Genomic DNA, 13,808 nt, shown 5'->3' on the forward strand with positions numbered 1-13,808 from the left:
TATGTGTAGTTTTCATACGTTTGAAATATAATACTGGTCCATCATTGTTCTTGTCTACTATCTTATGATCAACGACTCGAAGTATTGATGTCTCATATGTATAAGTCGCATAAGTTCACCAGTTCATAACGCTTGCTCTCGGATCGCAGAGATCTCACATTCTTGGTTGCTACATTTAAGAACTGTTTGCAGTTACGCCAGTCTGACTCTTTGGTTACTACCATCGAGCCCCCCCCCCCCCCCCCTCCTCCTCCCCCTTCTCGTCCAGGAGACTTTGAGGGGGACTTTGTTACAGTAATATCCGCAATATCAGGGGACTTTTAGCAATGCCAATGTTTTCCTCTCAGAAGCATGTTTTTTTTCCATGAACCCCGATGCTAGTTGCCCAACTTGTCGGTACCTTTACTGTGACCCCATTAACAGTCATAATTTGATTACCCTACCACAAAAAAGTAGGGTTTTTGATGGTGCGATGTACAATAACGGGAGAAGGGGGTCAATTTCCCCAGACCCCCTTGTGTATGTTAATAAAATGATCCTATCATAGTAAAGAATGATGTTTTTTTTGTTTCACAAAATCTTTAAGCGACTGTTTTCGTACATACATACCGTCCCGGGGCCAAAAAAATCCATAAGCAATTCAATGGTGACAACCTGGGAACTTCCCTTTCAGCTTCATATCGTCTGTATGAGCCATTTCACGGTGAGGTTTCAATCCTGCGCATATTTTGGCAAATCTTCTTATATGATAATAATAATCTTTACTGCATGTTCATGACCGTAAGCTAAATGCACAAATAACCACAAGTGGTATAATGGGTGAAAAAGGAATAAAAAACAACAACTAAACTTATACAGTAGTTTCAGCTAGCTTTAGACTAATGGAAAATGATCTAAAATATCATGTGTCTCTATAAGAAACATAAAAATTCTATCGCTAATCGCTACATCTAATATTTTCTTCTCTCTTTTTGAAACACATGGAGATATATCTACATACTTCGTTTATCACATGATCGTCCATGCATGACATCAGGTATTTAAAAGTATTCTGCTTAGACATTTTCTTATAAGTATTGTCTATCTGTATAGCAATGCATATAGTAGGGATTGGCGTTTATATTCATATAAGGTACAGTCAAGTAAGAAATGTATCTCGTCTTCAAGATATAAGAGGTCACAGAATGTACATGTTCTATCCTTTAGTGGAGTACTGTATGATTATGCCTGTCGGATTCTATATGTAAGGTATGGTCACTAATGCGAAATTTACATATAGCTCTACGATGTTCAAAGTTTGATATGTAAGATATGATTCTCTTTCATATACTGTATAGTATCTCTCTGAATGTGTTGTATGTCGACCCTCAATTTGTTTTCTTTGCTTTTCTTTCCGCCCCGTTGCAAGAAAAAAAAAAAATGATTGAATCTTTATGCCCGTAGCCAGGATTTTGGTTGGGGGGTTCTTTTTAGTACTTGATGGACCCAATTTGTCCGGGGGCATTTTCCCCCGGAAAAATTGAAATCTTGACCCTCTGAAACTCTATTTCTTTCATTTTGACGGCCAAAATTTGCTGGATAAGTTTAATGAAATTTCTATTGAAATACACAAGGATTTCGGCGCAAGTCTTCATATTTTCACAATGTCCGACACCAAAGGCACGAGGCGTCGCAATGGAGGTCCGGGGGAATTTTTAAATCTGGACCCTCTGAAAAGCTATTTTCCGCATTTTGAGGGACAAATTTTGTTGCCAGACTAAGCTAAGTTCAATGTTTTTTTTTATTAATCAGATAGGTTTTTGAGGGCGACGCACCCACCAATCATGTTCACCCGATGTCCGGCCCCGAGGCCGCAAGCCGTCGCAAGGGAGGAAATTTTGGAATCTGGACCCTCTGAAACGCTGTTTTCCTGTACTTTCTGGGGCAAATTTTGCTGATAGACTCACCAATTGATTGAATGAATTGCCTATCAGTGAAAAATACAAATCATTCATGCCTTTGAAAAAAAATCTTGGACATGAAAAAGTGGACCTTCGAGCGTCAAAAACCGGACCCTTGAGCGTGTAGGGGGTGTTACCCGAAATGTCGTTTAACCACATACGACTCGAATGCGGCAAACGGAACATAACATAGAGATATAGGTGCGAACATTCAACACATAGACCGTTCACTTCACAATACCTTGTTGGGTCAAGCTGATTTGATATGATATCATGGGTGAGGTCCGCATGCGTGCACACGATCATCTTCAAGGCGTGGATCATCTTCTTGATCAATGAACTTTGAACTTTAGGGCATTGTCGGTGACCCCTGACCCCACTATACACAACCGGAATCCCGTGAACGGCGGAAGGATCGGAAACAACGACTTCATGCAGTTAATTCCTGCAAACTCCAGCCTGCTTTATTCTATAAAGATACTTCTCAGCTATCAGAACGTCAGGTAACGTTATGCATGTGTTTTGTGACTTTTAGATAATTTACACGGAAGTCTAACATGAAGTCTAAAAAATAAAAATTTGAAGGACCAGTCGTGCCCCCCTCCCCAAATTTATGTGTCTTCGCGCCGAAATTATTTTTGACGGGCCCAGGGTATTGAATAACAATAATTTTTCTGCACTAAAAGATTTGTTCACTTTTGATAGAATATTCATATTTGTGAATGCACAGTCACATACACATACATACACACACACACACACACACACAGAAACACACACACACACACATACACACGCACACACAACAGCAAAACTACCGAGGTCAAGGGTAAATTTCTCATCCCTCGGTATCCAGTGATGAAGTCGCGTCGTCACTGGCGCAAAACTACCGAGGTCACGGGTAAATTTCTCATCACTCGGTATCCAGTGATGAAGTCGCATCGTCACTGGCTTACCAGTGGGGAATATTTATCGTCACTAGTTTTCCAGTGATGAGGAAACTTCAGCTGGTAAACCAGTAATGACAAATATTCAGTTTACTGAAGAAAAAGGAATCATCGTTTCAGTTGAGGGGATTTCAAAGTTAGCACTTACAGTTATACTAACGTCGCCTCTGCAAGTCCTCACACTCCCGGACCAAATCTAACAGTAACACGGCTATGGCGACATGTGAAATAGGGTGTTTTTGTTGCATATCGAACTCAGCACTGGAACATTATGGTGCTATTAGAACGTGGTCACTGGAAGCCCAGTGCCGAAATAATTTCATCACTCGGTGTCCAGTGCCGAAGAGTCACCCATCACTGGAAAACCCAGTGAGGAACCGGTGACCTCGATGGTTTCGCACTCGGTGTCCAGTGACGAATGACGTTCATCACTGGGCCCCGAGTGACGAATGGCATTCATCACTGGGTCTCGAGTGACGAGCGGAGTTCATCACTGGAATTCCAGTGCCGAGAGAGCTTCATCACTGGAACAAAGCAATTCATCACTGGGAAACCAGTGACGAACTTTCTTCGTCACTGGGCGTCCAGTGATGACGCCATTTTGAATATATTTTGGTCACTGGAAGCCCAGTGAGGAACCCGTGACCCGCGTAGCCTTGCCACACAACAAATGAATACATATAGTATGTATACTTGACTATGTACTTGACTTTGTCCTGTTATTACACATTTCCCACAGGAATGATGACATCCACGTTGCTGCGATGTTGTGCAGTGATATTTCTCACTCACCTCTTTCTCATTGGGACTATTGGCAAAGGTGAGCAAATCACGTCACTGGTAGTTTGTACTAGAATGTTGGAGCTTGGAATGGAATTATCACCTCATTTATACTAAATATTTGTAAACCAATGCTATAATATATAGAACTGGTCTACAATTAACAAATATTTTTGTTATTTATGTTAGTTATATTCCAGTGATTTTTCTAGAAAAACAAAACTTGCAAGGGGGAGGGGGGCACTGCAATGGAGCAGACACCTGGATGCATGCCTGGCTAAAAGCCTGACCACATGGCCAATGTGACCACTACTTGGTGGTCGCTTGGATAATTTTTACATTGATACAAGCATTAAAAGTCCTGTCCATAGTTACCACCTCTTCACATAGACCAATTTTTATTAGTCCCTGGGTGTTCTTTAGGCAGTATTGACGAAATACTAATTTGAATGCTTAGCCAATGTTGTGGTCACTTTGTGCAGAATTCCCAACTCTAGACCACATACGTACCAAGGTGGATGATGCCACACAGCAGCAGACAGTAGAAGACATGATCTTCAGAACTGTTGGGGACAGATTTAGTGACTTCAGTGTTGTAGTGGACTCTTCCTTCTTGCCTATGGGTAAAGAAGCATTCCAGGTATGTGTCTGTTTAGGTCCATTATCTACAGTTTTAATTTTTGGCTATATTTCTGCATGGATATATCCAAGTATAACATCTCCAAACAGACAAAAACATGGTACCAAAAGCATAAATCTTTTTGGCAAAAGTAATAATCTTACAAATGCCACTGCCAAAATGTAGCACCTAATGATCGACTCACAGGTTTGAGATGTTCTGAGATGTTATGTTGGGTTTGGTTCATCCAGACCCTTGTACATGTAAGTTGTAGTGCCTAATAGCACACATGTCTGCAAGTTTTCTCGCCATTTGAGTAGCAGGAAATGTTGCTAGCCCTTCCCCTTAAACATGTGTAACTTCAAGGCACCTACTTGAACGTGGAACCCCCATTTTACGTTTCCTCCGAAAGATAGATGCAGCCCCAACTAGAAAGGCTATATCCTATAGGACTTTGTTTTCCAGAAGGCTAAATCATCAAATATTAAGATAAATACAAGGAGAAAACTATCGTGATTCTTGATAGTTGAGATTGTGAATTGTATTTAATTCTAAACCAATGTTTTTTTTTCTTCAAAGCTGGACACAGTCGGAAGTAAGATAGTCATCCGTGGTACAACAGGTGTAGCAGCTGCGCATGGCTTCAACCACTACCTGAAGTACTATGCCAGGTGCCAGGTGTCCTGGACTGTCCAACAGGTGCACCTGCCAGGTGTCCTGCCACCTGTTACCCCAGCTGTCACCATAGTAACTGTTAACAGGTTTGTTTGTAAAAAGCTATATTGTATACCATATCAAAAGTACAGTAGCCTTGGTTGGCCGAGTTGCTAGGCTAGTGAATGTAAGATAGATAGTTCATTTCCTAGATGTTGTGCACTTGGCACTTTACATATCATTACCCAGGTAGTTATGTAAAAAGGTACTGTAAATGCAGAAATGTTCGCGGTGGATTAATGTTCGCGGTTTTTGCGGTGACCACTTCACCGCGAACTTAAAACCACCGCAAACATTTTTCTATTGTGGTATTAGGCTGCAGTCTATGGTGTTACCGCAAAATTAAAACCACCGCGAAAAGTCCTTTTTTCCCGCTATCGCAAAATTAAATCCCCGCGAACTTAAATGCATTTACAGCAGTTAAAGGAGAGGAATGAACTCTGCCTCCGGATACCGTGCCCTAGACACAATGGATAACAACCCACTGTCCCTACAGCCTCACAAAAGGCTATGACAGCTACCTTTACCTTAAACATTTATTTAAGTGTTGTACATCAGTGACATCAGAAAACAGCATTTCCTGATTACAGTTTCCATGATAATAATTACAGTGTAAAGATTTTTATGAGATACACTGTTCTGATCTTATTAAACACCAAGCATTACAAATCATATTCCCTGTTCTGGATTCCTGTTGCCAGGTTTTCAAATTAAATTCCTTCAATGATAATTTGATATCACAGTGGTTATGGCAGCTAGTTTGAAACCTGGTGCTATCATCATCATATCGTTCCGTGCCAGTACTGCAGCCAGGCCACGGCCTTCTCGTTAGCTTCTAGTAGGTCCTGGTTGGAGATGTTGGGGCCTAATACACAGTTCAGTTGGGGTCAATAATGTGTCCCATGGTTTGGGTTGGGTGGCCACAACGACACTCAGCTGAGTTCACCCGTCCCCATTTCAGTAGGTTGTCTCTAGTCCTACCTACTCCGCACCTGGTGCTATGACTTGCAAAAAGTTTTCTTCTTCTTCCAGTGCAAGCCTCTTTTGAGATGCATACAAAGAAAGCAATACAGTATCTTGACATCATGATTGAATGATGATGATCATGCACTGTTAGCTAATTGCCTCTCCAAGGAACATTTTGAAACAATGTTTTATCCAACAAAATATTGAGAGTTGATGTTTGTAACTCTTTTCCAGGTATCGTTACTACCAGAATGTCTGTACAGTGAGTTACTCCTTTGTCTGGTGGGACTGGTCGCGCTGGGAGAGACACCTGGACTGGATGGCACTCAGTGGTATCAACCTCCCACTGGCCTTCAATGGACAGGAGGCCATCTGGCAGAAGGTGAGTGAACTGCAGCCTAGTATTGTTACTCTAAAGCTGCAGTTTAAAATACAGACTGGTTGGAACACAGATACGGAAAGTAAATATGGCTTGTGTATGATATAAACATATATACTTCTTATAGACTTTTTCCCATTATTCATGGCAGGTCTACCTCAGTCTTGGCTTCACCCAGAAGGATTTGGATGAACATTTTGGTGGTCCTGCATTTCTAGCATGGTACGTGTGGCCATTTCTTTTTACAGAAATCGGAATATGACACAATATATAAAAGTATGAAATAAAAAAGAACAACAGAAAATGTTTAAAAAAATTAAACTTTCAAAATTTCTGTTATATCTTTGGTCACTCAGCGGTCATTCAGTGGTCACTCAGCAGTCACACAGTGGTCACTCAGTGGTTTCTCAGTGGTCGAACAACATTGTCAGCTTCTACTGGGGAGACGCAGGGCAAGCCCTGGCACATTGAAATGTGTACATAAAGGCACAGAAAGACAGTGCCAATAACTCAACTTTCTGACGTTACTGGCATACAAACTTACCCTCATATGAAAGCCGATCATCTCAGCTGTGATAAAATCCCACTGTCATTAGAAATCGTACGGCATAATTTGCAGAAAAATACGCCCAAACCCTACCACCCCCTCAAACTCATAACCACCAAGGAAACAGACCAATTTTTTTCCAAGAAAAAAAAACTTTTTGAACTACATTCGACAACCATCAATTTGCATGCCGAATCGCTGGCGGATCCCCTACTGGAAAGGGTTTATAAGTGACATGTATGTGGTATTCCCTAGGGCACGTATGGGAAACATCCGAGGGTGGGGCGGCCCCCTGCCCCAGTCCTGGCACCAGAACCAGCTGGAACTACAGCACAAGATCTTAGCAAGGATGAGGAACTTCGGTATGATACCTGTTCTACCAGGCTTTGCTGGGCATGTACCTGCAGCTATTACAAGGTTGGGTGGTCTCTTAAAGTCTTCATTGTTACGCATCATTCTGTTTGTTTCTGGTGTGTCTGTTTGTTTGCTTGCTTTTTTTTTGCGTTTGTATGTATTTGAATGTAATAGAGTGGCTGGTTTCCATGTGCATGGCAGTCATTGTGGACATTGACAGGAAGTTAGATCAAAGGTCCCAGAAAGGTCCTGAATAGGTTATCACCTTTCCTGTCTTCCATTTTTTGGTATGTGCATATCTGTTGAACTATGAGAACCAGTGGGACAAATGCAACAGAAACAGTCATACTTGCAAAGTGTGTCTTCAAGTTGTTTGATGTGATATTTATTAGAAAAATCTTTCATGCTGCTTAAAAAATTAGATTTCTATTACTTCTATTGATGGTGATAAATTCTTAAGATATTGAAGGAAGGAGTTTATGAATTGCAAAAATTGGATTAGTCTTGTATTGTTTTGACTGTTTATCAATCTACTAATCATCCCATACTTTTTTCTGTACAGACTCTACCCTAATGCATCTGTATCTAGACTACAGTGGGGGAGATTTGAAGACCCGTACTGTTGGTAAGAAGGCATTATTTGTTGCTAATGTGACTGAAGTTTGTTGTGCACAACTAGTAAATGGCCTCTATGGTAGCAGAACACAGTTTTTCACCTATAGGGATTTCTATTGTTAAGGACCACAAGGCAACTCAGACATTGTTGTGAATAAAATTTTTCTTGATATTAAAGCCGTGGGTATAAACTGCAAAATAACTGAAAACCAAAAAATGTCATTTAATTTAAAAAAAATGTTTATGCTTTAATAAGTTAACGTCACACTTGCTTATTCCCTTTTTTGCAGCACATACTTGCTGGACCCTCAGGATCCACTGTTTTCTCACATTGGAGGAATGTTTATTACTGAGGTAAACAAATAAACAAACAACACTGCTTTTCTTCAATTATTGTTAAATCCTGTGTATGTTATCCAATGTATAAGTTGACTTTTGCAAGTCATTCTTCTAGAATCTAATAGTAATACATTATTGGATACAGTTTTAGCATGGCAAATCAAAAATGACAGGTATTAGAAGTTATACATGTAGGTCATGTTCTATGTTTCTCAATTCTTTGGCTCACCAATTCCAAGATCATTATACTTTTTTCTGACAGATGATAAAAGAGTTCAATGGCACCAACCACATCTACAATGCAGATACATTTAATGAGATGCGGCCACAGTCAAGGTATTACATTTTCTTGAAATCTCTGATCTTCTATTCACTGGATCATTGTTACAAGAGCACAAAGAAGAGATAAAAGAAAACTTGCAATATGGAGATTTCCGTAAGGGGGCGCTGCTGACTGGTGTGTCTGTTGTGTTGCAGTGAACCAAACTACCTCTCAAAAGCTGGTGCTGCAGTGTATGCTGGCATGTTAGCAGGAGATCCTCAAGCCATATGGTAATCACCAGTAATATATCACATTCGTCTCGTTTTTATAATTATTTTGTATATTCCTGTTCAAGGGTGTCCCAATCCTTTATGAGTGCTTCTACAATTTACCTGATCAAAGATGAATATCATCATGATAGCCTGACTAAAATCGCGCCCCTAGCGGCCGGCCCTAAGATTGCCGCCTCCCTAGGAGGGGGGAGGGGGTCATTAAGCCCAGCTGGCGAGAGCTTGTGTAAACACAGGCTATCATCATGATGCATGGACAAAATGTGAGGATTCAATAAAAAGTTGGCCTCTGTTTTTGGTGTTTCTGTATATCTGTGTGTGTTTCCGCACTTATTTCCACTTATTTCTTAAGGCATATTGGGGGCAGTGACAGGAAGTTAGGTCCTAGGTACCAGTATTGGTCATCGAAGGTTATCTCATTGTTAGTACAGTTTCCTGCTATATGAATGCTGCATTATGGGAGCCAACAGGAATATGTATCTATTAGATAGAATCAGGGAAAAACTTCACAAGAACAATGAAAAGAAGAAATTTTGTAATACAACAAACCTCTGAATATTTCAGTTATCATCACGAGATCTTTGCTTTCTCGTTGTTGTTTACAGTAATATTTCTTTGCTGATTTCCCCACACACAGGCTGATGCAGGGTTGGTTGTTTCAGGCCAGGGATTTCTGGCAGCCTGCTCAGACAAAAGCACTTCTACAGTCTGTTCCAGAGGTAGGGCCATTCTCAGTCTATTCAAAGGGATTCAATTGTTGTACAATTGTAAGTTATATAATTGCAAACTGAGAGCATTCTTGAGAGAGTCGTGCATCTGTTGTACAAAATGCAACTGTCAGCACTTTGCTCTGTGCTTGCATTATATCGGTGCAGTAACAAACTCAAAACATCCTATCTAATAGCAATACAGTTTAACAGTAGAAGCCATTTAATTGCACACCCCATTGCCTGACTGATTGTATTTCATGCAATTATCTGGGATGTGCAACAATGCAAGCTTATCCAGCTGGACAGTGCAGGTTTTGGGATTCCGTACAATGAACAGAAGTGTGCGGTAATCTGATGTGCAATTAACTGGCTTCTACTGTACAGAATTATTTTTTACTTGCATCTAGGCCTAGGCCCCCTTCTTGCGCTCATGCCCTTTGTCATCCCATTGTGTTCCCCAGGGTAAGATGATTGTACTGGACCTGTTTGGTGAGGTTCAGCCTATCTACAACACAACTGACTCCTTCTATGGACAACCCTTCATCTGGTGCATGCTGCATAACTTTGGGGGCAACCTGGGCATGTATGGAACAGTAAAGACTGTCAACCAGGCAAGCATGATGTAGTCTTTAAATTTAAGGGCAATGGCCCCTTATCCACGCAGCTGCAGATGATCAAATTTGAGTCTGTACCAAATTTTAGCCTTAATTTATAGACATGTTAATGGCCCTTTTAGGAAAAATACATCAAATGTATATTGTATCCATCTTGACCATTTGCAGCTGTGTGGATAAGTAGCCATTGCCCTTAAGCCTCCTGAGAAATTTCAGATTAATAAGACAGTGCAGGGTACAGACTTTCAGATTTAGTAAAAAACACAAGGTTTTGGTTCATTTTTAGGTCTGTGCAGGCCCATTATCTAAAATGGCTAGTCCTTAAAATTGATGGCGTCAGAAACCAAGACGGTTGAATTTTTGAGAACTAGGATGACTTCCGCTGGTCAGGTTTTTTTAAAATCAGACTTTTTGAACATTTGCGATAGCAATTTTAAACTGCTGTGTGGGGTGAGTTATTATGACCTGGACTGTAAGATGTAACGTAGGTGGGCAGATGAAACCAAAATTTTTACAGATGTCTTCAGTTTACAGGCTACAGTGGGGGAGATTTGAAGGTTTAATGGGTCAGCGTATAATTGAGATCATTATACTATATATGATTGTGAACTTAAAAAGATTTACTCTATGCAAGTCAGAATAATTGAACCTCGGGAACATAGTAGATGTCAGGAACTAACCCTAGGCCTTGTTGACTACCATGACTCTAAGAGGCATATTTTCTTTATGCCACAGGGCCCATTTCTTGCGCGGAAGTACCTCGGCAGTACGATGGTTGGAACAGGACTGACACCAGAAGGCATCGATCAGAACTACATCATGTATGAGCTGATGAACGAAGTGGCATGGATGCCGCAGCCTTTCCAAATCTTGGATAATTGGTAAGAGGGTATTTGTTTTGTTAAAAGTTACTCTTTAGGCTTGTTTAAAAGTAATTAAAGCTGAGACATTAGTGAACCTATGAGTAATTCTAAGCTTTTCTTGTCTATCTTTCAGGGCGTCTGACTATGCATGGTCGCGGTATGGGGTAAAGAACTCCAATGCTTCTCTTGGGTGGCAAATCCTCTTGGTGAGTTATCACTGTATATCATATGGTACATTGTACAGTGTTGGGATCATACATGAATATAGTTCTATCACTACTGCAAGAGACCTTAAGCTTCCATGTTTGATTTACATGTGTAGTTTGTATAATGTATTATTTACACTTTTACCTAGATGTCTAATCATCATTTACACATTTGATAAAACAGAATGTAAACAATGTCTAATTTGTACACCTACAGAAAAGTGTGTACGACTGTGAAAACGGATTCAAAGACCACTGCGACTCTGTCGTGGTACATCGTCCTGATCTCCACAAAACACAAAGGGTGAGTTCTCAAACAATTTGTATCGGCAACTCTCGTGATTCCAGAGGGTACCCTATATGTATACTGAAGCAGCATTTCTTATCCCCAAGGTATGCAAGCTTCAGCTTCTGAATCAGCTAAATATGTTTCATCCAGATCTTTGAATTTTTGTTACTGTGTTGTTTGGTAGGTAATCAAGACTAAGTGTAACATTATATGCATCATGGTGAGAATTGTTTTGTTTTCTTTTCACAGTCCTGGTACAAACAAGAAGATGTATTTACAGCATGGGATCACTTTGTCAGTGCTTCGAATGATCTGGGACTGATGGATTCATTCAGGTCAGTTACAAATCATGACTAATATATTATGGTTTTTACCTTTTATATATATATGGGCTTGGATATTTTAACATTTTCAATACCATGGACTCATCAATTCTCAATCATAATCTTTATTGCTAGAACATATTGCTGAAGCACGAATGAGGTCAACATTTTATATGTCATCTAAGAGGAATACATGTAGTACTACTTGTTTTGATTGGTGTTACTTTTTCTTGACATCATATAATTACATTGTTATTTAATTTGTCACAGATATGATCTTGTGGACGTCACACGACAAGCCTTGCAAGAATGGGCCTATATTTACTACCAAGACCTTATGGAAACCTATAAGTCTGGAGACCTCATCAAATTCAGGTAGTATAATCACATTTTGCACTCAGATAATGGTTAAAAAATGGCTTCATAATATTATGTACTGTTTAAGTCGAGATAATTATTTACTGTAATAATATATTTTTCTGTCATACCTGGGCCACAATAATGTTCAATACTGGTGTTTAAGACTGGGTCATAATTTTCCGTATCACACTGGCTTCATATATGATTTTTGTGTCACACACATAGTTGGCGCAGGTTGAAACAATGAGTTAAGTTGTATCTGTTGTTTGAGTAGTAAATGTAGACTCAAAGTTAGAGTTAAATCAATGCTTTATGACCTGGGTATGACATAAATAAAATGCGGATTGGGCTGGTACCTCGGTGATTCCAAATACCCTGTGTTGTATTCCATATGTATTGAATTTTTTGTAACCTAGAATATCACGTGACATCTTACTGTAGGGATGCAGCTGAAATATTCCAACAGACACTCAGTGACATGGACAGGATTCTTGCCACCCACCAGAACTTCCTTCTGGGTCGCTGGATTGAAGATGCAAAATCATTGGCCACAAACGATCAGGTGACTCAGTCCATTATCATGTGATGTTTGTGGTTCATTGTCATTTGTCATCTTCATGCACTTGCAACTGAATTTGAATCATACAAAGATTAAATGTTGTACAATCCCAATTCTATACAGGAAAGATCACTGTATGAGTTTAATGCCAGGAACCAGATTACCCTATGGGGTCCAAATGGAGAGGTACGTAAACTGTTAGTGACATGTTCTTAGGTGTATACAATGGCATGGTCAGTCCCTATAACCACTGGATAAACCATCTAGTGAGCGAAGGGAACAAGGTCGCTATCTTATTAGCCATTTGAATCATTTCACAAAGGAGAAATTGAGTGCTTTGAGCAATACGCTTAATATGTTATTGTTAAAGTAACTAGCTTGTATGTTTGGTCTTTTAATAATGACTTTTTAATGTGTAAATCGATTTTATCTTTATTCTGACTTAAACCTTGTACATACATGCATAAATTTGGGATAAGATTACTAGTGGTGGCAGTCCTTTTATTGGTAGAGACTTTTTCTACATGTACAGAAGTACTTGTGAACAATAAGTGTAGACTGAAACTACTATTAAGCTTTAAATGTAAGTCTCATATTTGTTTTAGATTGTAGACTATGCCAACAAACAATGGTCTGGGCTGGTTGCTGACTACTATGCTGAGCGGTGGTCACTCATGACTAAAGCTTTGACAACAGCCCTGATGGAGGTAAAATGTTGTTCAGTCAACAGCGCCACCTAGTGGTTTTGATGTAAATTGCACTTTTGATTGATTGAACTCTTGCTTGAGGATTTCTGTTGGAAGTATGAATATACAGTAGGGTCAATAGTGCCACCTGGTGAATTTACGTACACATCACTTAGGAATGATAACTCTTGCTTTCCGTTGGGCATCTAAAAATGCAATATATCAAAGGCCATTTTTTTATATCAACGACATCCGTGTGAGAATGAGTTTTTGTCCGTCTCCCCCCTCCCCCCCAAAGGTTTAAGGTGATACTGTATGTCACACAAATCAGCTGCTACAAAATGGCCAAATATATGCAAAGAATTGAAAAAAAAAAAATTAGAAAACGAATACTAATGTGAGTCATAGAATGCCTAACGACATTCCAAATTCATAGATTCTTCTGA

General features: G+C 39.8%; 3 protein-coding genes across 3 annotated transcripts in view; 1 reads left to right on the plus strand and 2 right to left on the minus strand.

The window, feature by feature from the left end:
* LOC118431826 overlaps window positions 1–2,296 on the minus strand; it is a 6,599-nt gene extending 4,303 nt beyond the window's left edge. Inside the window, exon 1 of the mRNA XM_035843213.1 lies at window positions 2,182–2,296. Coding sequence (XP_035699106.1) covers window positions 2,182–2,230 — 49 coding nt within the window. The 5' untranslated portion in view covers window positions 2,231–2,296. The remainder of the gene's footprint in view (window positions 1–2,181) is intronic.
* Window positions 1–4,199, minus strand: part of LOC118431824 (NHL repeat-containing protein 2-like) — an 18,300-nt gene extending 14,101 nt beyond the window's left edge. The window contains exon 1 of the mRNA XM_035843211.1: window positions 4,196–4,199. The gene's annotated coding sequence lies outside the window, so the exon portion shown is untranslated. The remainder of the gene's footprint in view (window positions 1–4,195) is intronic.
* The window catches only part of LOC118431827 (alpha-N-acetylglucosaminidase-like), a 15,566-nt gene continuing 4,056 nt past the window's right edge, over window positions 2,299–13,808 (plus strand). The window contains exons 1-21 of the mRNA XM_035843214.1: window positions 2,299–2,443; window positions 3,627–3,707; window positions 4,150–4,307; window positions 4,866–5,047; window positions 6,201–6,348; window positions 6,497–6,567; window positions 7,148–7,309; window positions 7,809–7,871; window positions 8,152–8,215; window positions 8,463–8,536; window positions 8,678–8,752; window positions 9,390–9,471; window positions 9,924–10,073; window positions 10,812–10,957; window positions 11,073–11,145; window positions 11,363–11,449; window positions 11,684–11,769; window positions 12,028–12,132; window positions 12,559–12,679; window positions 12,800–12,862; window positions 13,282–13,383. Coding sequence (XP_035699107.1) covers window positions 3,629–3,707; window positions 4,150–4,307; window positions 4,866–5,047; window positions 6,201–6,348; window positions 6,497–6,567; window positions 7,148–7,309; window positions 7,809–7,871; window positions 8,152–8,215; window positions 8,463–8,536; window positions 8,678–8,752; window positions 9,390–9,471; window positions 9,924–10,073; window positions 10,812–10,957; window positions 11,073–11,145; window positions 11,363–11,449; window positions 11,684–11,769; window positions 12,028–12,132; window positions 12,559–12,679; window positions 12,800–12,862; window positions 13,282–13,383 — 2,091 coding nt within the window. The 5' untranslated portion in view covers window positions 2,299–2,443; window positions 3,627–3,628. The remainder of the gene's footprint in view (window positions 2,444–3,626; window positions 3,708–4,149; window positions 4,308–4,865; window positions 5,048–6,200; window positions 6,349–6,496; window positions 6,568–7,147; window positions 7,310–7,808; window positions 7,872–8,151; window positions 8,216–8,462; window positions 8,537–8,677; window positions 8,753–9,389; window positions 9,472–9,923; window positions 10,074–10,811; window positions 10,958–11,072; window positions 11,146–11,362; window positions 11,450–11,683; window positions 11,770–12,027; window positions 12,133–12,558; window positions 12,680–12,799; window positions 12,863–13,281; window positions 13,384–13,808) is intronic.

The sequence above is a fragment of the Branchiostoma floridae genome, chromosome 15 (assembly GCF_000003815.2).
Source record: "Branchiostoma floridae strain S238N-H82 chromosome 15, Bfl_VNyyK, whole genome shotgun sequence".
Classification (NCBI taxonomy): domain Eukaryota; kingdom Metazoa; phylum Chordata; class Leptocardii; order Amphioxiformes; family Branchiostomatidae; genus Branchiostoma; species Branchiostoma floridae.